We start from the raw sequence: 27,183 nt of genomic DNA on the forward strand, positions 1-27,183 counted from the left end.
GCGAGCGAGCTCGGCCTAACTTCGTGACGTACGCACCGCGGCCTGTCTTCCTTGCAGGCCTCGTAAGGCACTTTAGGTTATTGCTTTTGAACTAAAGTTTTCATTGCTTTGTGGTGTAATTCAGTCTTCCTCGAACAAAATCAAGTTTAATGAATTTCTTCCAGTCCTGCAAATGCAGAGATCTTGGAAACAATTTATTTGCACACAAATTCCGTGAATAGGTGTGTACAAAATTATCTACTAAAATATGTCGGCGACATATAAGACGGTTTTCGAAATAAAAATATGTGTATTTTAAATATATGAGAAGACAGTGTTATTAGTCTCATCAACTTCCAGAGTTTTCTATTCATACAAGTTCCAGTCAATGAAGGAATTTAATACGACAGATTTATTATCAAACAAGCACTCAAAAAATACGAACGCCACTACTCTGTTTGTAACACCTCTGGACCTACAGTGTAATTATTACGTAACATCTGCGGATCGTCTGCAGGAGACCAGTAGGTGAAGGTGGAAGTTGAAGGTGTCGGGTTAAAGTGTAGGATAGTGTACACAAATCAAATTATAATGGGTGACAATCCACCAGGAAGAAATCCGATGCAAAGATTTGCTAATGCAGTTTCATCAGTAGTTGAAGGCCCCGTAATATGGTTTAGAGGTATTCGAAATAATCTTGAGCATTTGTTTTGACGTTAATAACAATGCAAATAATGTTAGATTAGTTCGTTGTTTGCTAGGGAATGAGATTTACGAGCACTAAATTTTGCATAATTTTATGTTTTTCCCATATAATGAAAAATAATTATTATTTATTTTTCTAGAAAAGGTAGTCGAACCAAATCGACCCACTTATTATTGGTATCATCGTAAAATGAGACGTGTCCCAACAATAGATGAATGCTATACGGACGACGCTGTGTGCTACTTAGAGGCTAATGCACAGTTCAAGAGAGACAAGTATGTATGTCGCAAAGCATTACACACACACACACACACACACACACACACACTTAATAGCATTCTCCTATAACAACATATTTTAATAGCTTATCTTTCTGCTTAGCCATACTGTTTATTGCCCACATTTCACTTCCAAATAAGACTATACCCCAGACACATAAAGAATGGAACACTTATTCTGAGTAACATTGAAACACATCCTAACAATCTAATAGGAGTCATTGGATAATGTTGAATTGAGAAAGGGAGCTGTACAAATCAGCATTTTCACCCATACCAGTGTTTTGTGTAAATTGATAGCCGTATAATATTGTTAAAATATAATTTATCAACATTTGCATCCTCGTGCTGAGACTCCCTATTTATGTGCTGTATTAAGGCAGAAACACCACACTTTGACAGTATAGTGAGGAGATTTGTGTACTTCTTAAAAGATTCACAACTTATTTCTATAATGAATTTTCACTCTGCGACAGAGTCTTCTGATTGGACACTTCCGGGCAAAACAGAGCTTTGTGCTTGACCACTACCCCTCCCTCTTTGTATGCTGTTAGCTGTTGCACTACCAGTTCTTTCAAATGAAATAACAGTTGTAAGTGGAGCAAGCTTACCAGTAGGTTTGCTGTTAAAGGTGTAGTCAGCTTTATCGTTACCATCATTAGCAACACTGTCTACAACTTTATTCCTCATACATGAGATCATTTCCTCCCTTTAGGAGGAAAAAAAAAAAAAAAAAAAGGAAAAAAAAGTGCACTCAAATCTAAATCGGAAGCTCAAGTTTTGTAAATTTTTTTATTTTATTTTATTTTTTCCCAAAGGCTATTCTATTTCTGCAAACCAGTTACAAGCCTTGCTCGTGGACAATCTTTACGGCAAGTAGCTCATACTGCCTCCCGAATTTGTTTTACCAACTCCTACACCAAACCCACTAGAACTTCCCACGATGGTGCATTGGGTCAAAACCTACATCCACAATCTGCTGGAGCCTCATCCATCAGCACACTTGGCTCCAAACCCATTAACCCAAAAGAGACTATGGACTGCACACATGTGATGCTCCATGACATCACTATTCTGCCAGTCTTATAGCCTCCCTACAATGGAAATTTCGAGTATTAAAACATGGCAGCCACATATTCGATATTGATATCAACAGAATCCCTGTGACAGTCTCCATTAACAGACTAAAACCTGATGGGAACCTCGTTGTTGGGGTGGATACAAACGCCCTTACAGAAGACAATCCAGGAGTGTCATGAAACCCGATCGTGACTCAAGGAACCAGAAACACTCATGGTCATTATCTGAGATTTCTAACTAGATGAAGTTGCAGTCAAACTAGTTGACACCAATGTCTATGGTGGAAGCAAGGTATGCCATGCTGCAAGCCAGAAGTTAGGCAATTTACTATTAGTCACTTCAGGACTTTCCACTTAGAGACTATGGTGAATTTCATGGAAGTATTTTCATGAATCTCCCTAGCAGGTGATCTCACTATTACTCTGACAGTTACTATGCTGAGTAGCTCACCAATTCCAATTATGCCTCGTCATCAGCCACCACTGACAGATGATTCACCACTGTTGTCAGCAGAGTAACAACCAATGTCAACAACCACCATCTCCCGCTATGGCCAACCAGATCACCTCGCGCAATGAGTCGCAACATACTACATGTACACAATACACGAGCAACAGCCAGTGACAATGACCGTCATCCCTCACAACTCGCAGATGCTGACTTAACACCACACCCCAGTCCATTTTATTGCATCTGTCTTGTCATGGAACAGGTTCAAGTTATTTTATGTACTAGTCTGACTTACCATATGGTTTATTCATTCCTGAATAAAGAATCCAGAATGTTCAGAAATTTCTAAGTCTAAACATAACTTTGTTCAAGCATGTAATTAGTTAACATATTTTTTATACAAGTAGCTGAAGTGGCATTTTCTCTGCAGAATGTAGAAAAGTTTAGTTTAACACCAGAGTTCTGAACTAAGACAATACACAGTTTTGAGATAAAGTCATGTCTTTTCACATTTACATTGAAGTTAGCTACTATGGTAATATTTTTCTTCCATTCCTAAGTTTGTCTGTAAGACACTGGAGTTTGGATGGCTGGCTGTCTGATGTAAATATGAGGTGTGGACAGCATTCTGGTGAACTGGGAAAGTGAGCAGACGTCATACTTGTTCCAGGATCCTATCACTGTAGTTATGCCCTAGGTGTTAACATTTTTGGTAGTAGTCTATGTATTATTGTAGCTGTTTCTGACTTATTATGTTGGAAACCAAAAACAACTTTTTACCATACTGGGGATATTATTTGATCTCTCTATTATTCGATTACTGTGATTTATGAGTTTGTCCATTACCTTAAGATAACGCTGATTAAAAATGTAACTGACGTTCAGTTGGATCTCAGTTCTTTCCTTCTATCATCATTAGGTAAGGTTGTTTCCCCTTTCTGCCAAAGCTGAAACTTTTTTGTTTTCATGTAATCCAAGTTATATTAGAAATATTATTTGAAGTAGCAGCATCCTTTTTGTAAAAAAAATAGTTTTACACCCTTTTATCAGTCTTCTGTACCCGCTCTTATTTTCATTGTAAGCATCATGGCTAGCCTGAGATTTGTTCCTCTGGCAACTTTCTTAATTTATACGTGAAATAGACCATGGCCATGAACATACACATATTTCCAGGTTCTTATAAAACAAATGTCATTTTTATGGCACTAGAGGCCTATGAGGAAGGCAGGCCATGGCGGGTACATCATGAAGGTAGGCCTGAGCTCGCTTGCTTGCTTAACTCAGCAGACAAAATGCTTTCCTAAAACTACTGGGATGTGCATATTAATGAGAATTTCATCTTCTACTGGAATCTTACTGATTGTGATTTGTACAACTAAATTTAAAATAAATTCTCAACATAAATGGTATAACAGCTTGTTTGTAGCATTTGCGTAACAGTACTCATTTCATACAAGATGTGGTGCCTTATGCAACTGATAATCATTTTGAAATGATTTTAATTTTATTGTACCCTTGTACAGCTGTAACAAATTATTAGTAGGCTTTAGCACTTTCTATTATTGTAGGACTAATAACAGAAAGGGTCCATATGCATACATACATTAATCCTTGTTTCATAGAGCATGAATATGACATTTCGTAATGATGTGGAATGAGTCACTTTCACATTAGTTTTCTCTACACAAAATAATTTTTCTTTTTTTTTACTACTTCATTTCTAAGACTTCATCTATTGAGTAGAAGGAGTTGTCATTCAGAAATCCTTTTAATTTGCTTTTAAAAGTTGGATGGCTATCTGTCAGACTTTTAATACTATTTGGCAAACGACCAAAAATTTTTGTGGCAGCATAATTCACCCCTTTCTGTACCAAAGCGAGATTTAATCCAGAATAGCGAAGATCATCCTTTCTTCTCATGTTGTAGCGACGCACTTCGTTATTATTTTTTAATTGAGAGAGGTTATTAATGACAAATTTCATAAGTGAATATATGTATTGCGAAGGCACAGTGAATATCCAGAGTTCCTTAAATAAATGTATGCAAGGTGATCTTGGGTGGACTCCAGCTATTATTCTGATTACACACTTTTGTCCAATGAATAATTTCTCTCTTGATGACGAATTGCCCCGAAATACGATGCCATATGAAAGCAGTGAATGAAAATAGGCATAGTAGGATAATTTGCTGATATGTTTATCACCAAAATTTGGAATAACCCTAATAGCATAAGTAGCTGAACCTAACCGTTTCAGCAGATCATCGATGTGTTTCTTCCAGTTCAGTTTCTCATCAATGCACACGCCCAGAAACTTTGAGTATTCTGCCTTAGCAACACACTTCTGCTCATAGTCTATATTTATCAATAGTGTCATGCCATTTACTGTACAGAATAGTATAAAATGTGTTTTTTCAAAATTCAGTGCGAGTCCATTTGCAGAGAACGACTTAATAATTTTCTGAAAGACATTATTCACAATTTCCTCAGCTGATTCTTGTTTGTTGGGTGTGATTACTATACGTATATCACCAGCAAAAAGAAATAGCTTTGCATCTACATGAATATAGAGTGGTAAGTAGTTAATATATACTAAGAACAATAACGGACCCAAGACTGAACCCTGTGGGACACCATTCTTGATACCTTCCATGTTAGACGACTCTGTTGATTTTTGCAGATGGATAATTTCGACCTACTGCATTCTTCCAGGTAAGTATGAATTAAACTATTTGTGCACTGTCCCTCTCATACCACACTACTTAGGCTTATCTAGAAGAATTTCATGATTCGCACAATCAAAAGCCTTTGAGAGATCACAAAATATCCCAATGGGTGATGTTCTGTTGTTCAATGCATTTAGTATTTGATTAGTGAATACATAAGTACATTTTCTGTTGAAAAGCCTTTCTGAAAACCAAATTGACATGTTCTTAGTACTTCATTTTTATAAATATGTGATGCTACTCTTGAATACATTACTTTTTCAGGGATTTTGGATAAAGCTGTCAGAAGTGAGATTGGGCAGTAGTTGTTAGCATCAGATCTATCCTCTTTTTTTATGCAATGGCTTAACAATAGCGTATGTCAGTCTATATGGAAAAATGCCCTTTTTCAGTGAGTTACTACATATGTGGCTGAGAATCCTACTTATTTGTTGGGAACATGCTTTTACTAATCTGTTGGAAATGCCATCAATTCCATGTGAGTCTTTACTTTTGACTGAATTTATTATTTTCCTAATTTTAGTAGGAGAGGTGGGTTGAATTTCAGTTTTATCAAATTGCATAGAAACTGCCTCTTCCATACACTGCCTTGCATTTTCTAATGAATAACTGGATTCTATTTTCTCTACAACACTTAAAAAATGATTATTAAAAATATTTTCTGCTTCTGACTTCTTTGTGTTTGATAGAAATACAGTCTTCCTGTGCTCTCGGTTGCCCTGTTTCCCTTTTAACAATATTCCAAATTGTTTTAATTTTATTATCAAACGTGCTAATCTCAGACATAATGCACATGCTTCTGGACTTTTTTAATAACTTTTCTTAATACAGTGCAGTAGTTTTTATAATGTTTCACTGTTTCGGGGTCCATAATAATGGGTTCCAGTAGAAGATGCAATTCTTGTTTGTACATACACATGCAGTTACGAGTTAGCAGGTATAGAAGCGCAGTTTTTCTGCTGAGTTGAGCGAGCGAGCTCGGCCTAACTTCGTGACGTACGTGCCGCGGCCTGTCTTCCTTGCAGGCCTCGTAAGGCACTTTAGGTTATTGCTTTTGAACTAAAGTTTTCATTGCTTTGTGGTGTAATTCAGTCTTCCTCGAACAAAATCAAGTTTAATGAATTTCTTCCAGTCCTGCAAATGCAGAGATCTTGGAAACAATTTATTTGCACACAAATTCCGTGAATAGGTGTGTACAAAATTATCTACTAAAATATGTCGGCGACATATAAGACGGTTTTCGAAATAAAAATATGTGTATTTTAAATATATGAGAAGACAGTGTTATTAGTCTCATCAACTTCCAGAGTTTTCTATTCATACAAGTTCCAGTCAATGAAGGAATTTAATACGACAGATTTATTATCAAACAAGCACTCAAAAAATACGAACGCCACTACTCTGTTTGTAACACCTCTGGACCTACAGTGTAATTATTACGTAACATCTGCGGATCGTCTGCAGGAGACCAGTAGGTGAAGGTGGAAGTTGAAGGTGTCGGGTTAAAGTGTAGGATAGTGTACACAAATCAAATTATAATGGGTGACAATCCACCAGGAAGAAATCCGATGCAAAGATTTGCTAATGCAGTTTCATCAGTAGTTGAAGGCCCCGTAATATGGTTTAGAGGTATTCGAAATAATCTTGAGCATTTGTTTTGACGTTAATAACAATGCAAATAATGTTAGATTAGTTCGTTGTTTGCTAGGGAATGAGATTTACGAGCACTAAATTTTGCATAATTTTATGTTTTTCCCATATAATGAAAAATAATTATTATTTATTTTTCTAGAAAAGGTAGTCGAACCAAATCGACCCACTTATTATTGGTATCATCGTAAAATGAGACGTGTCCCAACAATAGATGAATGCTATACGGACGACGCTGTGTGCTACTTAGAGGCTAATGCACAGTTCAAGAGAGACAAGTATGTATGTCGCAAAGCATTACACACACACACACACACACACACACACACACACACTTAATAGCATTCTTCTATAACAACATATTTTAATAGCTTATCTTTCTGCTTAGCCATACTGTTTATTGCCCACATTTCACTTCCAAATAAGACTATACCCCAGACACATAAAGAATGGAACACTTATTCTGAGTAACATTGAAACACATCCTAACAATCTAATAGGAGTCATTGGATAATGTTGAATTGAGAAAGGGAGCTGTACAAATCAGTATTTTCACCCATACCAGTGTTTTGTGTAAATTGATAGCCGTATAATATTGTTAAAATATAATTTATCAACATTTGCATCCTCGTGCTGAGACTCCCTATTTATGTGCTGTATTAAGGCAGAAACACCACACTTTGACAGTATAGTGAGGAGATTTGTGTACTTCTTAAAAGATTCACAACTTATTTCTATAATGAATTTTCACTCTGCGACAGAGTCTTCTGATTGGACACTTCCGGGCAAAACAGAGCTTTGTGCTTGACCACTACCCCTCCCTCTTTGTATGCTGTTAGCTGTTGCACTACCAGTTCTTTCAAATGAAATAACAGTTGTAAGTGGAGCAAGCTTACCAGTAGGTTTGCTGTTAAAGGTGTAGTCAGCTTTATCGTTACCATCATTAGCAACACTGTCTACAACTTTATTCCTCATACATGAGATCATTTCCTCCCTTTAGGAGGAGGGGGAAAAAAATGATGAAGAAGAAGAAAAGGAAAAAAGCGCACTCAAATCTAAATCGAAATCTCAAGTTTTGTTTTTTTTATTTTATTTTTTCCCAAAGGCTATTCTATTTCTGCAAACCAGTTACAAATTTGTTGCTCAGTGACATTTCCGTGGGAGTAGTCAAATTTTTGTCATTTAGAAGGGGATGTGTTTTTTTTCCCTTCCTTATTCAAAAAATGGTGTGACCATTGTGTCTAGTCTTTTGTTAGTAAATTGATTTTGTCCTCTCATTTTACTAATTATTTGCTGTACACTGCCCAGCAGTATTTCTTTTGTTACTGGATAGTGCTCTGTTGCAGTTGACAAAAGCTACTGGACTGGAATATTTTTTTCATTCTCATCCATATGGTTGAAGGACTAAAATTAAATAATTTGGGACTTGTTACTCAGTCTGTATCACAATGTTACCCACTGGCCCACCATAATCTTTGGCTGCAGTAGCTATTGGAGTGCCCGCTTGGACAGCTTCTGTAACTATTGTTGTTTGTTCATGCTTTTAATTTCTCTTGGGACCCCATACTTAACGACAAGATGCTCCAGTTATTGACAGCCAGTTATTACTGTGATTGGTATCATGTTAAAGCTGGAACCAAAATTCATAATGTAACTAATTTTGTTCACTGATATGTTTCTAACTCATTCTGAAAAAATAATACTATGGTACCAGTCTTACACGCCCCTCCTTAACATTAACACTTGGGGATTGATCTTTTTCATTGGCTTTACTACATACAATATCATGGATCAGTCCAGTACAACATTATTAGTAAATTGAACTTTTAAATGCGACACATTGTTTTAAGGAGTACCGTATCTAAATTTTTGTCTTTGTGAAAATACTGAAAATTTATCTCAGAATGTCAACAAACACTTCTCAATTTATTTTCCTTCCAAAATAATTGATTGGTCAGGAACTGCTAACCTCCAATGTTGCCATACAGTAATCTTAACTGAAGAGAATGGTTTTATGGTCCTTATTGTTTAAACAAATCAGTAGTGCTGTCAAAGGTTGGGACTTCTACTTAATTTTTATACAGGAGCTCTAGAGAACTGGGTTACGATCTGAAAAAATTGAACTATTCACCATAGAGTTGCAGATCATGGACTAACGTGTGTTAAAATTGTGGATCTCATGTTATGTAAACATTGGTGATATCCTTGTATTGTCTTAATCCAAACAATTACATTTTAGCATTAGAAAGAGTACCATATTGGTAATATCTTGTGCAGCTCTCTCATGTAACTTGACAAGGAATTTCTGTATGACAATTAAATTACGATATGGAACCTTTCAGATGAAGTGGAACTTTGAACCACTACTGTGTAATGGCAAAATAGGTGCCACCAGGCTAATAAAATTTCTCTTGACTTTATCAGGAGTGTTCAAATTTAGCTTAGCAAGTGCTATATCACATAGCTATTCACCTTTCCACTTCCATTATACAGTATCACCCTCTGTGTGGTCAGTATTAAGCTAGTGTGCTATTTACCACCTACAAGCTTAGCTTCATCTGGGTGAAGAGTACCAAGACTTTGTCAGAAGATATTTTCACTGGAACAAGTCAAATTCGTGCAACTGTTGGTAATATGAACCGGCATTCGACAAAGGGATTGGGATTTCTTTCACTTTGGATTTGGAAAGGTGGCAAGAGATATAGGAACAAGATGACAAAAACTGTAGTAAAAACGGATAAAATTAGGAAGATTTAAAATAGAAGTATATTGTCTGGCATTTGTAAGATGATACGGAAATGTCTAAAAAACGAGATTGATAGGAGGCGCAAAATGGCTAACAGGAATGGCTAGAGGGCAAATGTAAGGACATAAAAGCATATGTCACTAGGAGAACGACTGATACCATCTACAGGAATACTAAAGAGGCATTTGGAGAAAAGAGAACCATCTAATGACCATAAAGAGCTCAGATGGAAAATCAGTGCTAAACAAAGAGAAGAGGACATATATGAGGAAGAGATGGGAGATACTGCAATAATAATTTGACAGAGCACTGAAAGACCTAATTCAATAAAAGGCCACTGGAATAGAGGACATTCCATCAGAACTACTGATATCTTTGGGAGAGCCAACCATGAGAAAATTATTCCTCCTGGTGTGCAAGATGTAAGAGATGGTTTAACAAGAGAGTAATAATTCCAATTACAAAGAAAGCAGATGCTGACAGGTCTGAGTGTTGCTGAACTATCAGTTTAATAAGTCATGGTTGCTAAATACTAACGCAAATTCTTTACGGAAGAATGGAGAAAATGGTAGAAGCCAAACTCGGGGAAGATCAATTTGGATTCCGCAGAAATGTTGGCACACACGAGACCATACTGACCCTACAACTTTTCTTAGAAAACAGGTTAAGGAAAGCCAAACATATGTTTATAGCACTTGTACACACAAAGATTTTGACATTGTTGACTGGTATACACACTTTGAAATTCTGAAGGTAGCAAGGATAAAATAGAGGGAGTGAAATGGTGAATACAACTTGTGCAGAAAACAGATGGCAGTTATGAGTTGAGGGCCATGAAAGCGAAGCAGTGCTAGAGGAGGCAATGAGACCATATGTTGTTCAATCTATACAAGGAGCAAGCAGCAAAGGAAATAAAGCAGAAATTTGGGAAGGGAATTACAGTTCAAGTAAGGAGAAATAAAAGCTGTGACCTTGTCATTTTGTCAGAGGCTCCAAAGAATTTGGAAGAGCAGTTAAACAGAATAGACAGTGTTTTGAAAGGAGGATATAAGATGAGAATTAACAAAAGAAAAAGAAGGGTAATGGAATGTAGTCGAATTAAATTGGGTGATACTGAGGGAATTAGATTAGGAAATGAGACACTAACAGTGGATGAGCTCTTCTACTCGGTAGTGGCAAGAAAAGTGGAAGAGAGATTTTCTAACTTTGAATATAGATTTCAAAGTTAAGAAGTCTCTTCTGAAAATATCTGCCTGAAATGTAGCCTTGTTTGGAAGAGAAATGCGAGCAATAAACAGTTCAGTCAAGAACAGAACAGAAGCTTCTGAAATATGGTGCTGTAGGAGAATGCTAAAGATGAGATGGGCACAAAATGAACATTACATGCTGTCTAGAAATTACATTACATTCTGTCTAGAAATTTTAAAATCTAGAGTAATGGATAACATCGAAGTGGTGACTGGAAGGGCGTCCAGACCACCCTTTAAACATAACCTGTCATATGCATTCTGAAGTCGCCAGAGGTATGGGGATGCTGGGGTGTAGACTGCGGGCCAGGGCACAGGGCAGTGCACAGCTACAGAGAGAAGCTGGGCCAATCTGTAAAAAATTTTCTCTCTTTTGCCCCAGACAGTACAGGTGTCCATCATTGCACTCGTGTCGAATTCCGCTCCCTTGGCTGTTTGGTCGATGTACTTTGCTGAGGATACAGCTCTATTGCCTGTGGTCCAGTTGCGACAGCCCCAGCAAGACACACTACCCCAGCAATGAACTCTTTGATGGCAGTTGTACGCTGGCCTCCAGTGACAAGTGGAACTGACGCCCTGCTGATCTGCTCTCTGAGATGGCGGAAGGTGTATGCTGTTGTATGGATGTCCTCTGCAGCAGCTGGGATGCAATCCCCTGCCTACAGGCAGGACTCAACCAAGCTGCTAGGAGACCTGGTCTGGCCTGCTCCTGACTAGCTTGGAGTCCCGTGCAATCTTGGGGTTGAATTGTGGTCCTGTCACAGACTGGAACTGTGGTCCCCCATCAGAAGCTTCATGTGGCCGCCCATGTGGCACAGCCCCATTGTCAATGAGAGCTATAACACTAAAGACACTGGCATTACTTGACTTCCTCCTATTTATACTTAGCAGTGCGCATACGTTTTGCAAATATACCTCTTCAAGTCATGTATTGACACATATTAGATTAGTGCCAGTGCGCTGATTTCAGTGTTGGTTTGTGGCAAGAGTTACTTGCAGTCCTGCTGAGCATGCCATTTTGGCAACTCTTGCACCCATGTCAGCCCGACATACTGTGCTACTTCACATTGCACAAAGTTATCATCAACAAGCCCGCACCTGACTTACAGTTGTGGCTGCCATCCACTGCCACAAATTCACACTAAAATTACCTTATGCGGTAACTGCTACAGTTCATATAACCGTGCTGACCCAGCATGGATATGGAACACAGGCACAAGAAAAAGAATAATTATGCGCCATTACTCACAGTGTAGTTCTCTTAAGGTGAAGTTTTAAGATATTAGACTTTATTTGGGAGGAAAAAAGTTCAGATACCTTCTGGCCAATGTGAATTAGCTTTTTTGTGGTTTTCTCAAATTGCTAAAGGCAAATGTTGGGGTGGTTTCTTTAAGAAGAGCGAGGCCAGTTTCCTTCCATGCTCTTGTGATGCAGATCCAGTTACCACTGTACATCTGACTTTTAAGACCTCGAGCGTCCTCCATTCTATCTAAAAGTAAACTAAATTGTCACTGTCACAGAATGGGTAAGAAGTGAGAATATGATACATTTTACTACAGTCAAATTACCAGTACTAGATTTCTAGCACACTTCATCTCCAAAGTTGTGCAGGCACAAGGCTTGTTAGAAGTGTTAAGATTCCTGCAACATATAATTTATTGTGTGTTGTGAGGACAGTGATTTGAATAAAATGTCAGTGCCTATGAGCTGTTCTTCCATTATAACAAGTGAACGGCAGCTGTTGTCATCAGCAAGCCCAGAAAATTAATACCATTGTATGAACCATAATGCAAGTGATCAATCATGAATACAGCTGGATTGCATTAAAATATGTGAGAAGCATTACCATTCAAAACCATCTCCACATTTTTGCTACTGCATTGTACGTGCAATGTGGCAGCTGGGTGCAAGCAACTGCTACACAATAGACGATAAGGCCAAAATTGAGAAATGTGGCTGCTGCAATATGTTTCCAAATGTCTGTTCTACGTTGTTCATGGGGAGTTTTGGGTACATCATTTGTGTCCTGTTGATTTATTTACTAACTTTGTTTTACCTCACTTTGCAGTGTGCCAAGCTTTCATAATATTTAAGCCTTAAAAACCAGTTATTGTGCACAGAGTCCATGTTCTTTGATTTTATTTTTGTAAAAATCAGGTAATGCGTGCAGGGTCCATATTCTTTGATTTTATTTTATTGTGTTGACCTTTGGTCTACATGCCATGCACCCATGACCAAATTACAAAAGTGGTACATCTCTTGATTGAAACAGGTATCTATAAATACATACAGAGTATGTAGAACCTAATAACAAATCATGACAACACATCATGGTAATGGGCAACAAATAATTATTTTAGGCTATTAAAGGAAGAAAGAATAAAATATTGCAAAATGCAATAATTTGTTCTAAAGTGACATTCTGACACAATTCTCTGATTATGTGATAGCTTTCAAAAGGCAAAGATTAAGCAGTGCATAGGCGTGGCACTATTATCTCACAATCTGTGGTGTGGTATAGAACAGGATGTTCCAACACAGCCCCATAGGGCATGACACTCCCCGATGGCCCCATTCCACCTTCAGGCGGGAGCATCTGGTATAGGCAGTCCATTTGCATGCATACTGCACATATGTGACGTATTTGGCTACCTCACAGAGAATCCAGGAGGATGGCGTGGGCTATGACCTGACTGCCTGTGCGTCAGCTGTTTGCCCGTCTGTGCCAGTGAGTGTGGACAATTGGGAGGCAAGAGTGTGGTATAAAAGCTTTCCTTTGAAACAGGCTCTTAATTCCATGCACTGTTTACAATCAAGTGAGAAGTTGTGATGATTTTGTCAGCTCTTGCATTTCCTAATGGATGGATAGTGGTGGTAACGGTTATCAATATTACTTTGTCTCTTGCACATAGTTATTTGGTTATCACATCACCACTCATGCTAAAATAATGTATCACTGCCTTGTAATATAGGTGCACAACTTCTACAAAGTTTTTAAATGTAGCCATCTTGCTTTTAGCTGTTAAATTTTTGTTTTATGGGTGAAATTTCGACATTGAGCCATTTTCAGGTGCAGGGTTTTGACATAAAGGCGTAACATAAACCTGCATGTCAAAGTCTTACGCTTGAAAATCTCTTAATGCTGCAACTGCAATCGTGAAATAAAATGCAAACAGCTGAAAGCGAGATAGCAACATTTTAAAAATACTATATGATTTGAACTACCTTCTGATGTTGAGTTGCACCACCAGTTTGGAGTAGTTGCTTTAATAATGGTTTCTGTTCTGAAAAAGAGGCACAGTATGTGGTCTTTGAGGGAATTAATAAAAGGTTATGTTTAAAGGTATACCTAAATTAAATTATGTATGGAATTGTATTTAACTTTAAGGATGCTCAGCTTGTGTTCACCTTATCGTTCTTCTGTGTCTGGCATGTGAAATTCAACAAAGAATGTATTATTTCTTCTAGAATGGTGGAGAGTGAAATCTTGAGCATACTGAGACAGAGGTATGAGGACTGTGTGCATTATGAAACTCCAGATCATGTGCCTAAATGTAAACTGCTTCTGGATCAGTACAACAAGGCTGCAGAAAATTGGTTCATTAAATGTGAGTTTAATATTACTGCTTTCCCATAACTTTATTTAAATATGCTCTCGAATAGTAAATATATCATTAACATCGAACATAGCTTTTTGTTTTTGTATTGCCCAATTTGAAAATGTTATTGAGTGGAAATGTATTTCAGCCTAAACTGGAGAAAACAATCTCAAAACCTGTTTTATGTAATTGGATTGATAAAAAAAATCTACTCACCAAGCAGTGACAGAATGCACATATAAAAGGTATTATAGTTTGGAAGCTTTTGGAGCCAGTGGCTCCTTCTGGCAGAAAGGTGGGAGGGAAGGGAGGATGAAGGAAAAGTGCTGTTGAGGTTTAGGAAAGGGGGTGAAGTTGAGAACCCCCCAGGTCAGGGGAGACTTCACGGATGCATAAGACCCAGTTTTTATGTGGGCACCCAAATAAATGACCACTACCATCTGCGACCAAGAGAATTTTTTTTATTAACTTCTATCAGTATACCTATGCTATTCTTCAGTCATGACTGGACAGACTGTGTCAGTGTTACTAAGTTGAGATTATGCACATTTCCAATACAATAACAAGTTAGCATAAGTATATTATAATACTTAATAATATGAATATAATAGATGGAAACATTCCACATAGGAAAAATATATCTAAAAACAAAGATGATGAGACTTACCAAACAAAAGCGCTGGCAGGTCGATAGACACACAAACAAACACAAACATACACACAAAATTCTAGCTTTCGCAACCAACGGCTGCTTCGTCAGGAAAGAGGGAAGGAGAGGGAAATACGAAAGGATGTGGGTTTTAAGGGAGAGGGTAAGGAGTCATTCCAATCCCGGGAGCGGAAAGACCTACCTTAGGGGGGAAAAAAGGACGGGTATACTCACTCATACCTCACCTGTCATTCAACAACATCTTTGCCTCTGCACTTCCGCCTCGACTGACATCTCTGCCCAAACTCTTTGCCTCTGTATATGTCTGCTTGTGTGTGTGCGCGCGCGCACACACACAAGCAGACATATACAGAGGCAAAGAGTTTGGGCAGAGATGTCAGTCGAGGCGGAAGTGCAGAGGCAAAGATGTTGTTGAATGACAGGTGAGGTATGAGTGGCGGCAACTTCAAATTAGCGGAGATTGAGGCCTGGTGGATAACGGGAAGAGAGGATATATTGAAGAGCAAGTTCCCATCTCCGGAGTTCGGATAGGTTGGTGTTAGTGGGAAGTATCCAGATAACCCGGACTGTGTAACACTGTGCCAAGATGTGCTGGCCGTGCACCAAGGCATGTTTAGATACAAAGATGATGAGACTTACCAAACAAAAGTGCTGGCAGATCGATACACACACAAAAATACACACAAAATTCAGTTGCTTCATCAGGAAAGAAGGAAGGAGAGGGAAAGACGAAAGGATGTGGGTTTCAAGGGAGAGGGTAAGGAGTCATTCCAATCCTGGGAGCGGAAAGACTTACCTTAGGGGGGAAAAAAGGACAGGTATACACTCGTGCGTGCACACACACACATCCATCCGCACATATACAGACACAGGCAGACATGTGTAAATGCAAAGAGGTTGGGCAAGGATGTCAGTCGAGGTGGAAGTACAAAGGCAAAGATGTTGTTGAATGACAGGTGAGGTACGAGGGGTGGCAACTTGAAATTAGCGGAGGTAGAGGCCTGGTGGGTAACGGGAAGAGAGAATATATTGAAGGGCAAGTTCCCATCTCCGGAGTTCTGATAAGTTGGTGTCAGTGGGAAGTATCCAGATAACCCGGACGGTGTAACACTGTGCCAAGATGTGTTGGCTGTGCACCAAGGCATGTTTAACCACAGGGTGATCCTCATTACCAACAAACACTGTCTGCCTGTGTCCATTCATGCGAATGGACAGTTTGTTGCTGGTCATTCCCACATAGAACGCTTCACAGTGTAGGCAGGTCAGTTGGTAAATCACGTGGGTGCTTTCACACGTGGCTCTGCCTTTGATCGTGTACACCTTCCTGGTTACAGGACTGGAATAGGTGGTGGTGGGAGGGTGCATGGGACAGGTTTTACACCGGGGGCGGTTACAGGGGTAGGAGCCAGAGGGTAGGGAAGGTGGTTTGGGGATTTCATAGGGATGAACTAAGAGGTTATGAAGGTTAGGTGGACGGCGGAAAGACACTCTTGGTGGAGTGTGGAGGATTTCATGAAGGGTGGATCTCATTTCAGGGCAGGATTTGAGGAAGTCGTATCCCTGCTGGAGAGCCACATTCAGAATCTGATCCAGTCCCGGAAAGTATCCTGTCACAACTGGGGCACTTTTGGGGTTCTTCTGTGAGAGGTTCTGGGTTTGAGGGGATGAGGAAGTGGCTCTAGCTATTTGCTTCTATACCATGTCGGGAGGGTAGTTGCAGGATGGGAAAGCTGTTTTCAGGTTATTGGTGTAATGGTTCAGGGATTCAGGACTGGAGCAGATTCGTTTGCCACTAAGACCTAAGCTGTAGGGAAGAGACCGTTTGATATGGAATGGGTGGCAGCTGTCATAATGGTGGTACTGTTGCTTGTTAGTGGGTTTGATGAGGACGGATGCTTATCAAGCTGATCCCATAGCAATAGGCCATAGCTGATATGGCTACAAAATAGTGAATAACATAGTATTAGTGGGTACTGATAAGTTGTCTCATGTTTGTTTTCTCAGGAGATCTATGACTTGTGAGAGTTTTTCACACACATGCTCGGTGTGTCGTTGCCAAAGTTTACTATCACCATAAAGCACAGAAGATTCACAGCCCTTTCACAGTTCAGTTGTCCTTTGCCACTAAGGCTACATACCAATTTTTGGATTTTGTCTTCATTGATCTTCATTTTGTTTATAGCAAACCATTCCTTTGTCACACCAAACAAAAATCTGCTTCTTCTTGAGCTATGCAAGCACTGGTGTGTTTTGAGTACAAAATTGTGTCATCTGCAAACTGCAAGAACTGTCTGCGAGAGCTTAAATCATTTACAAAAACTTGGAAAAAGAATGGTCCATTACTGAACCCTGTGCATATAATATTAGACAGATACATTCTGCCTTGTGTTTTCTAAATAAGAAATGAGGGTTGCAAGGTTCAGTTCGTTTAGAAGGACCGTATGAGGAATGCAGTCATCCACCTTACTTAAGTCATGAAGTTGTTAGTGTTAAAGATTATTTTTCTTCAAAACTGTGCTTTATCCTAGTAACCAGACCTTGTGTTGCTATTGTTGAAGAGTTGTGTTTCCAGAAACTGTGCTGTGCATCTGTAAAGGGTTCATTAATTTCAAAGTAATTTGGGATTTGGTCTTTTATTCCAGTCTCAATGACTTCAGCAAAGACTGGAATTATTGAGGTTTGTTTGAAGCTTGCTACCATGCCTGAGTCACCCTTTTTACAAACAGGTACTGTCCGTGTAAGTTTCAGAACGTCCGAAAATAACAACGGAGAAACACTTATTAATTACCGTAGTTAATATGTCAGCAGTTTTATAGACAGTTTTCTTGAAAACTTTCGTGGACATTCCATGTATATTCTATCAGAAGTCGTATAAGAATTTATGAATTAGTTTTACCAAACAAAAGCGCTGGCAGGTCGATAGACACACAAACAAACACAAACATACACACAAAATTCTAGCTTTCGCAACCAACGGTTGCCTCATCAGGAAAGAGGGAAGGAGAGGGAAAGACAAAAGGATTTGGGTTTTAAGGGAGAGGGTAAGGAGTCATTCCAATCCCGGGAGCGGAAAGACTTACCTTAGGGGGAAAAAAGGACAGGTATACACACACACACACACACACACATATCCATCCGCATATATGCGGATGGATATGTGTGTGTGTGTGTGTGTGTGTGTGTGTGTGTGTGTGTGTGTATACCTGTCCTTTTTTCCCCCTAAGGTAAGTCTTTCCGCTCCCGGGATTGGAATGACTCCTTACCCTCTCCCTTAAAACCCAAATCCTTTTGTCTTTCCCTCTCCTTCCCTCTTTCCTGATGAGGCAACCGTTGGTTGCGAAAGCTAGAATTTTGTGTGTATGTTTGTGTTTGTTTGTGTGTCTATCGACCTGCCAGCGCTTTTGTTTGGTAAGTCTCATCATCTTTCTTTTTAGAAATATTTTTCCCACGTGGAATGTTTCCCTCTATTATATTCAATTTATGAATTAGATTAGATTCAGTGTTTGTTCCATAGACCTAAAGATGAATTGATACTCGTGCATTTGGAACAAGTCAGAAAATATAACATGAAAAACATAAAACATTTGAATATAATACACACTACCATGATCACTTCCTAGGAGTATATCAAAATAGGTGAATACATTATAGTAAAAATGGAACTGTTAATATTTACAGAAATAATTCAACTTTTAAAAGGAAACATCAGTTGATGTGTTTCCAGGACATTTTTTGATGTTCTTTAGATAGATATAGTCAAATTTGGTTTTTATGGTCAGGAAGAACTCTTTAAATGCCATTTGCTGTAGTCTGGGCTGCCATGCTACTGCTGATAGTGCTGGTTGAAAAGCAATTAATGTTACCTTATTTATGACCCTTTTATGAATAAATAATTAGAATTCCAGGAAACAGCTTGTTGCTTATTAAATTGTTTTGTATCATAGATAATTGGGTTAACTACAGTCGTCTTGTAGTCCTAACTATATGGATTTGAGGGCAGTATAAGGGCAGGCATCACCTCTAGTTGGTAGATGGTTATCTACAAGCAGTCAGTAACTGGTTGTTAAGTTTATAAATTCTGTCTCTTTAGTGCAATCTTTACCAAAGTGTACACTGAAATCCCCCTCCCCATGAACCATGGACCTTGCTGTTGGTGGGGAAGCTTGCGTGCCTCAGCGATACAGATAGCCGTACCGTAGGTGCAATCACAAAGGAGGGGCATCTGTTGAGAGACCAGACAAACGTGTGGTTCCTGAAGAGGGGCAGCAGCCTTTTCAGTAGTTGTAGGGGCAACAGTATGGATGATTGACTGATCTGGCTTTGTAACACTAACCAAAACGGCCTTGCTGTTGTGGTACAGCGAACGGCTGAAGGCAAGGGGAAATGACAGTTGTAATTTTTCCCGAGGGCATGCAGCTTTACTGTATGGTTAAATGATGATGGCGTCCTCTTGGATAAAATATTCCGGAGGTAAAATAGTCCCCGATTCGGATCTCCGGGCGGGGACTACTCAAGAAGACGTCATTAACAGGAGAAAGAAAACTGGCGTTATGCGGATCGGAGTGTGGAAAGTCAAATCCCTTAATCCGGCAGGTAGGTTAGAAAATTTAAAAAGGGAAATAGATAGGTTAAAGTTAGATATAGTGGGAATTAGTGAAGTTCGGTGGCAGGAGGAACAAGACTTTTGGTCAGGTGAATACAGGGTTATAAATACAAAATCAAATAGGGGTAATGCAGGAGTAGTTTTAATAATGAATAAAAAAAATAGGAGTGTGGGTTAGCTGCTACAAACAGCTTAGTGAACACATTATTGTGGCCAAGATAGACACGAAGCCCACGCGTACCAAAGTAGTACAAGTTTATATGCCAACTAGCTCTGCAGATGACAAAGAGATTGATGAAATGTATGACGAGATAAAAGAAATTATTCTGATAGTGAAGGGAGACGAAAATTTAATGGTCATGGGTCACTGGAATTCGGTAGTACGAAAAGGAAGAGAAGGAAACGTAGTATGTGAATATGGAATGAGGATAAGAAATGAAAGAGGAAGCCGCCTGGTAGAATTTTGCACAGAGCATAACTTAATCATAGCTAACACTTGGTTCAAGAATCATAAAAGAAGTTGTAGACATGGAAGTGGCCTGGAGATACTCGAAGGTTTCAGATAGATCACATAATGGTAAGGCAGAAATTTAGGAACCAGGTTTTAAATTGTAAGACATTTCCTGGGGCAGATGTGGACTCTGACCACAATCTATTGGTTGTGAACTGTAGATTAAAACTGAAGAAACTGCGAAAAGGTGGGAATTTAAGGTGATGGGATCTGGATCAACTAACAGAACCAGAGGTTGTACAGAGTTTCAGGGAGAACATTAGGGGACGATTGACAGGAATGGGGGTAACTTGAGGGATGAAATAGTGAAAGCAGCAGAGGATCAAGTAGATAAAAAGATGAGGGCTAGTAGAAATCCTTGGGTAACAGAAGATATGTAGAATTTAATTGATGAAAGGAGAAAATATAAAAATGCAGTAAATGAAGCAGGCAAAAAGGAATACAAAAATGAGATCGACAGGAAGTGCAAAATGGCTAAGCATGGATGGCTAGAGGACAAATGTAAGGATGTAGAGGCTTATCTCACTAGGGGCAAGATAGATACTGCCTACAGGAAAATTAAAGAGACCTTTGGAGAAAAGAGAACCACTTGCTTGAATATCAAGAGCTCAGATGGAAATGCAGTTGTAAGCAAAGAAGGGAAAGCAGAAAGGTGGAAGGAGTATATAGAGGGTCTGTACAAGGGCGATGTTCTCGAGGACAATATTATGGAACTGGAAGAGAATGTAGATTAGACGAAATGGGAGATATGATACTGTGTGAAGAGTTTGACAGAGCTGACAGACCTATGTTGACCTATGTTGACAGAAAGACCTATGTTGATACAAGGCCCTGGGAGTAGACAACATTCCATTAGAACTACTGACAGCCTTGGGAGAGCCAGTCCTGACAAAACTCTACCATCTGGTGAGCAAGATGTATGAAACAGGCGAAATACCCTCAGACTTCAAGAAGAATATAATAATTCCAATCCCAAACAAAGCAGGTGTTGACAAATGTGAAAATTACCGAACTATCAGTTTAATAAGTCACGGCTGCAAAACACTAACGCAGATTCTTTACAGATGAATGGAGAAACTAGTAGAAGCCGACCTCGGGGAAGATCAGTTTGGATTCCGTAGAAATGTTGGAACACATGAGGCAATACTGACCCTACGACTTATCTTAGAAGCTAGATTAAGGAAAGGCAAACCTACGTTTCTAGCATTTGTAGACTTAGAGAAAGCTTTTGACAATGTTGACTGGAATACTCTCTTTCAAATTCTAAAGGTGGCAGGGGTAAAATACAGGGAGCGAAAGACTATTTACACTTTGTACAGAAACCAGATGGCAGTTATGAGTTGAGGGACATGAAAGGGAAGCAGTGGTTGGGAAGGGAGTAAGACAGGGTTGCAGCCTCTCCCCAATGTTATTCAATCTGTATATTGAGCAAGCAGTAAAGGAAACAAAGGAAAAATTAGGAGTAGTAATTAAAATCCATGGAGAAGAAATAAAAACTTTGAGGTTTGCTGATGACATTGTAATTCTGTCAGAGACAGCAAAGGACTTGGAAGAACAGTTGAACGGAATGGACAGTGTTTTGAAAGGAGGGTATAAGATGAACATCAACAAAAGCAAAACGAGGATAATGGAATGTAGTCGAATTAAGTTGGGTGATGCTGAGGGAATTAGATTAGGAAATGAGACACAAAGTAGTAAATGAGTTTTGCTATTTGGGGAGCAAAATAACTGATGATTGTTGAAGTAGAGAGGATATCAAATGTAGACTGGCAATGACAAGGTAAGCGTTTCTGAAGAAGAGAAATTTGTTAACATCGAGTATAGATTTAAGTGTCAGGAAGTCGTTTCTGAAAGTATATGTATGGAGTGTAGCCATGTATGGAAGTGAAATGTGGACGATAAATAATTTAGACAAGAAGCTAATAGAAGCTTTCGGAATACGCTGCTATAGAAGAATGCTGAAGATTAGATGGGTAAATCACATAACTAATGAAGGGGTATTGAATAGAATTAGGGAGAAGAGAAATTAGTGGCACACCTTGACTAGAAGAAGGGATTGGTTGGTAGGACATGTTCTGAGTCATCAAGGGATCACCAATTTAGTACTGGAGGGCAGCGTGGAGGGTAAAAATCGTAGAGGGAGACCAAGAGACGAATACACTAAGGAGATTCAGAAGGATGTAGGTTGCAGCAGGTACTGGGAGATGAAGAAGCTTGCACAGGATAGAGTAGCATGGAGAGCTGCATCAAACCAGTCTCTGGACTGAAGACCACAACAACAAAAACACGCTGAAATCATCACAGGGTTCAATTTTTGATTTCAAGTGCATTAAGTGAGTGGCATAGGTAAGATTCCATTTAGGTGAGAAAATTTTCAAAGTTACCATTTGGAGAGTCAACAAATCTAGGTTCACACAGAAGCTTTTTAAGTTAATTTCTTTGTTTGCATCAATTATGATGGCAAAAACTGACTTAGAACACATCCTTTGATTCCTCATTCCTCCTGTTCCCTGGTAGCCCCTGAACTATACTGATCTCCACATACACCCCCATGTCTCACACTTACTTCTACCTTTCCACTTTTCTCTCCATGAGCTCCCTTCTCCTCTGTTATACGTTACCCCCTCCCATCAAACTCCTCCACTTCATGTGATCTGTGTGATTTTCCCTGCTTGTGCCAGTGTGGAACCACTGGTTCCATATTCCTATTTCATTCTCTCAATGCCTCTCTCCCAGGATACCTCCCCCCTCCCCTCCATCCTGCCAATGTAGTATTTAGGGAATGTAGATGCATGTTCTCACTCGTGTGTGCAATCTTTATGTGTGTGTTCGACTTAATGCCTCTACTTCTTCCGTAATCTATATGCCATTCAGGACTTCCCAGTATAGTGCTGTCGATATCTTAACCTACTAATTAATTTATTATTGTTTTATATTCTGGGTATGTTTCTGGCTACTGGTTCCACCACAACTTTTCACTTTGCAGCTTAACAACAAAACTCATCTTATTCGTCTTAAGTCTCATGGTTCAGCTCTTGACAAATGAAAGTGCTTGTTTAGTGTTAATGTGTAACAGAAACACAAAATTTTGGAATTGTGTAATGACAGTAACAATGAACATGTACTGGAGAATGTTCTGGTGCACATAAAGGAAAGGTTGATATTAAGTGCATCTGCTCTAGTTGAGAGCATTTTTTCAATTATGGCGAGCATTTGGACTGCAGAAAGAAAGGGGTAGACTTTCTGTATCAATAGTGAAACTTCGGGTAAAGGATAATAATTTAATTCAGAACTTTCTTGAGGTGAATTTTATGATGTCATTAAAACAAACTATCCATTTCTGAAAAAGTTCTTGTCTAGAGAAAAATACTACTGAGTAAAGTAAGTTTAATATTTCAGTTAACTGCTAAGCCTTTCTAAGTTATTTATATTGAAAAACTAAGTCCAGGATTGGATACAAAAAATGTGGTAATAATATGTCTTGAGTTTTACCCAAAAAAATATAATAAGCCTAATTCTGGGGTGACTTGTCATTTGGAACTATTTATTTTGCCGAAATGAACAATGAAAGTAGTGTACTGTTCATCCATGGCCGCCTTGTAGGCTCTTTCAAGGAATTCTAATGAAACCCTATAGCTTTAAATAGTCCCCTATCTATACATCTAAGACATAATAAAATTTTATGCAGCAAACCACAGTTATTCATAGAAAATTGATTTGGTTATTCATATGACACAAGGTAATTTTATGCTTCCTTTTCATTATTTGAAATTATGTTGCCAAATTCCCCAGCATATGCAAACAAAACTTTTTCAAAAGCCTAAAAGTTAAGAACATTCCATACATTGAAAAGAAGTTACATGCCACCATGATTCAGAATCTTCTTTAATCGCCTTCCAGTACTTTTCATACAGTTGGTTTTGTTAAAATGTTACTACTATGTGGAAGAGTTCATGAAGGATGAGAATAATTTAAACAAGATATTTTTTATTTTATGTATTTATTTATTTGCTTATCCAAACATCTGTAGACATTAGGAATTGTATGGATGTCCTTAACACACAAGTTTTGTATGGATGTCCTTAACACACAAGTATAGGCAGTACAGAAACACACATTCATGAATGTATATAAATGCAGATGACAAAATAGGTACATTCATTATTTGCTTTAGTATGTTACATATTTTTACCCAATATTTCCCTTATTTTACTCTGTTGCATGTGTTGTGAAATACTTTTTAATCATACCAGTTAATTATTGGCATAATTGTCAACATAATTTATCATTTCAGGTAATCCTTGATAGTGTAAAAACATTTTTCTAACAGTTAATTTTTAAGGAATTTCAGAAGGCATGTATTTCACTTTAGTCTGATAAATTGTGGAAGTTCATTGTGCGATTTAAATCCATTGTGTGACACACTATTTTGGGTTTTTGTTTTGTTTTTCCTCGTGAGGTGTAAGTGGTAGCTGGATCTGGGTTCATGTTTGTGTAGAGACCTGTTCATTGCATGCTGGTCGATTTCTTTCTTGATGTGGATCACAGATTGCAAAGTGTATTCACACAGTACAGTCAAGTTGGTAAATGACACAGTGCAATAAGTACTGTTGCTGCTTTTTGTGATAATTTGTACGCCCCCCCCCCACTTTTTTTAGCGTAAGTGTAATATATTCTGTCCATTTGTCTCCCGGGGTTTAAGCCATAACTAAGTATGGATTGAAAACATTTAAAGTAATATATTTGTTTGCATCGCGATCTTCCAGTGGTTGTTTAGGGATGGAACCTCTGCTTCCAACCCCTTGCCTCATGGTCTCATATCTCTGATGCCTAGATGCAAGACCTGCCCGAGACATCCTCCCACCATTACCTACCCCAGTCAGGTCACAAGCATCACCTGTCTCATCAAAGGCAGGGTTATATGTGAAATCAGTCATGTGACCTACAAGCTAAGCTGCAACCACTGTGCTGCATTTAACATGGGCATGACAACCAGCAAGCTGTCTGTCCGCATGAATGGCTGCTGATAAACTGTGGCCAAGAAACAGCTGGACCAACGAGTTGCTGCACACTGCGCAATACAACATTGTTTCTTCTGAATTGCCCAATATGGAGCTCTCCCTGCAATATATCCAACATTCCTTTAACCTTCCCAACCTCACCCTTCGTTAATCATTGCCCTTCATCCATATGTCCCCTTCCCTGTTCTCACTCCAGCACTACACAGCCCTCTCTGTTCCACCTGTGCACCCACAGTCTTCTTACTTCTCCTTTTCTGCCCCCCACCCCCCACCCACACTCTGTTCAGCCTCCTGATTGCAGCAGCACTTTACCATCCCTCACCCCTTCCCTGCTATCCATCCCACTCCCCGTCTGAGCCTCCACATTAATCCTACCACGCAGATTGCTTCTCTCATCAGCACAAACTGCCCTTGGCAGCCAGAGACAGTGGTTTTTTTTTTTTTTTTGTGTGTGTGTGTGTGTGTGTGTGTGTGTGTGTGTGTGTGTGTGTGTGTGTGTGTGTGTGTGTGTGTCTTTGAGTGAGTGATATCTAACTGGGAAGATGGCCATTTGGCCAAAAGCTTGCTTATTTAACAGTCTCTTTGTTGTGTCTATCTGTGAATTTACATATCGACTATATGGTGAGTAGCAATCTATCCTTTTCATTTATATTTATTCACCATTCTTCCTCAAGATGTATCCCTTCTCTCACAATTGTAGCCATCCTTGCGTATAAGAGCTTGTTTAAAGTTTTCCTTTCATTTTAAGATTTCCATTCAGTTGGTAGCCGTCTGTATTTCTTTAACTTGTGAATCTGAATATCTTGGTCATTTGGGTTAGTTTTGTTCTTTCTCCCTTTAAGGTTACATGTTCAGTCTGTTGATCCATAGTAATGAGATGGGTTTGGAACATGTGAAATACACTATACCTGTATTCAGAATGAAATTTTTACTCTGCAGCGGAGTGTGTGCCGATATGAAACTTTCTGGCAGATTAACTGTGTGTTGGACCGAGACTCGAACTCGGGACATGTGCCTTTTGTGGGTAAGTGCTCTACAAAGAGCACTTGCCCACAAAAATAAAGTTTCACACCTGTTTTCATTTAAATTTAGTAAAATAACACATTAAGTAAATATGTAGTGTATGCATATTAACATACTAAACTATTTAAATAATTCCTGGGTGGTTGTAGCCAGACAGTGTTAAATGGAAAAATTAACATTATTTATGCATGCTAGTTGTATAGTTGCATACAAAATGTGCACAAGTTGGATATTGCCTAGAACTCAAATTATGTGATATTGTTATTAATATGTACATTTTATTGAGTTACCAGTTTGATCTTTATCTTTGATCTGATGATGTTAATCTGTGTGCTGTAAACAGTATGAATACAGAGATATTTCTGTAACATTCTTCATTGTTTGGTATCAGACATAAGTTGTGTTTTAGTGTTAATTTAGTTGCTAATTAGGGTAGTTTGTTATGCAAAATGCAGTAGCACTTCCTGTGGTAGTGTACGTAACAGCACTTATTGGCTTCCTCACAGATGGTGACCTTGGATTCGTTGGAGATGTCAGGGATGCCTTTATGAAGCAGAAACACCGAATGGTATGGGAGCGCAGACATGGACCAGTGGGTTCAGGGATGCGAGAAACAAATGTGCCAGCATAAATGATGTGTTGGTGCAGTTGTGTAGTTCTTGTTGTAAATTATTAATAAAGTTGTTTTGAGTTTTCAAAATGATGATAATAAATATACTTGATTTGATAGCTAAAACAATAGTTTACATTGACTTTGACCTTTGAAAAATATGTGCCTTATGCTCATTACTGTTTGTACCGACTGCACAGTTGCCATATTATGATTGGGTGTTTGTATGTGCTGTATTGTTCTTGCAGATTAAATCACAGATATTTGAGTCTGTCATAAATTCTAA

General features: G+C 38.8%; 1 protein-coding gene across 3 annotated transcripts; it reads left to right on the forward strand.

Moving 5' to 3' along the window:
* Positions 1-455: 455 nt before the first annotated feature.
* Positions 456-27,183, forward strand: LOC126162979 (NADH dehydrogenase [ubiquinone] 1 beta subcomplex subunit 10). Of its 3 annotated transcripts, none has more exons than XM_049919829.1 (4): positions 456-661; positions 825-960; positions 14,329-14,468; positions 26,794-27,183. In XM_049919829.1, the coding sequence occupies exons 1-4, from the start codon at positions 571-573 to the stop codon at positions 26,916-26,918; spliced, it is 492 nt and encodes a 163-aa protein (XP_049775786.1). In that variant the 5' UTR covers positions 456-570; the 3' UTR covers positions 26,919-27,183. The 3 variants fall into 3 exon arrangements, with proteins under 3 accessions (XP_049775786.1, XP_049775787.1, XP_049775785.1); XM_049919830.1 differs by lacking the exon at positions 825-960 and adding an exon at positions 7,010-7,145; XM_049919828.1 differs by lacking the exons at positions 456-661; positions 825-960 and adding exons at positions 6,647-6,846; positions 7,010-7,145.

The sequence above is a fragment of the Schistocerca cancellata genome, chromosome 2 (genome assembly GCF_023864275.1).
Source record: "Schistocerca cancellata isolate TAMUIC-IGC-003103 chromosome 2, iqSchCanc2.1, whole genome shotgun sequence".
In the NCBI taxonomy this organism is placed as follows: domain Eukaryota; kingdom Metazoa; phylum Arthropoda; class Insecta; order Orthoptera; family Acrididae; genus Schistocerca; species Schistocerca cancellata.

Excerpts from the sequence above, each read along its gene's own strand:
- LOC126162979 (XM_049919829.1), top strand. The coding sequence starts at position 571 with ATGGGTGACAATCCACCAGGAAGAAATCCGATGCAAAGATTTGCTAAT. Across the intron at positions 961-14,328 it reads GCACAGTTCAAGAGAGACAA|AATGGTGGAGAGTGAAATCT; the intron begins GTATGTATGTCG and ends TATTTCTTCTAG. Across the intron at positions 14,469-26,793 it reads AGAAAATTGGTTCATTAAAT|ATGGTGACCTTGGATTCGTT; the intron begins GTGAGTTTAATA and ends GCTTCCTCACAG.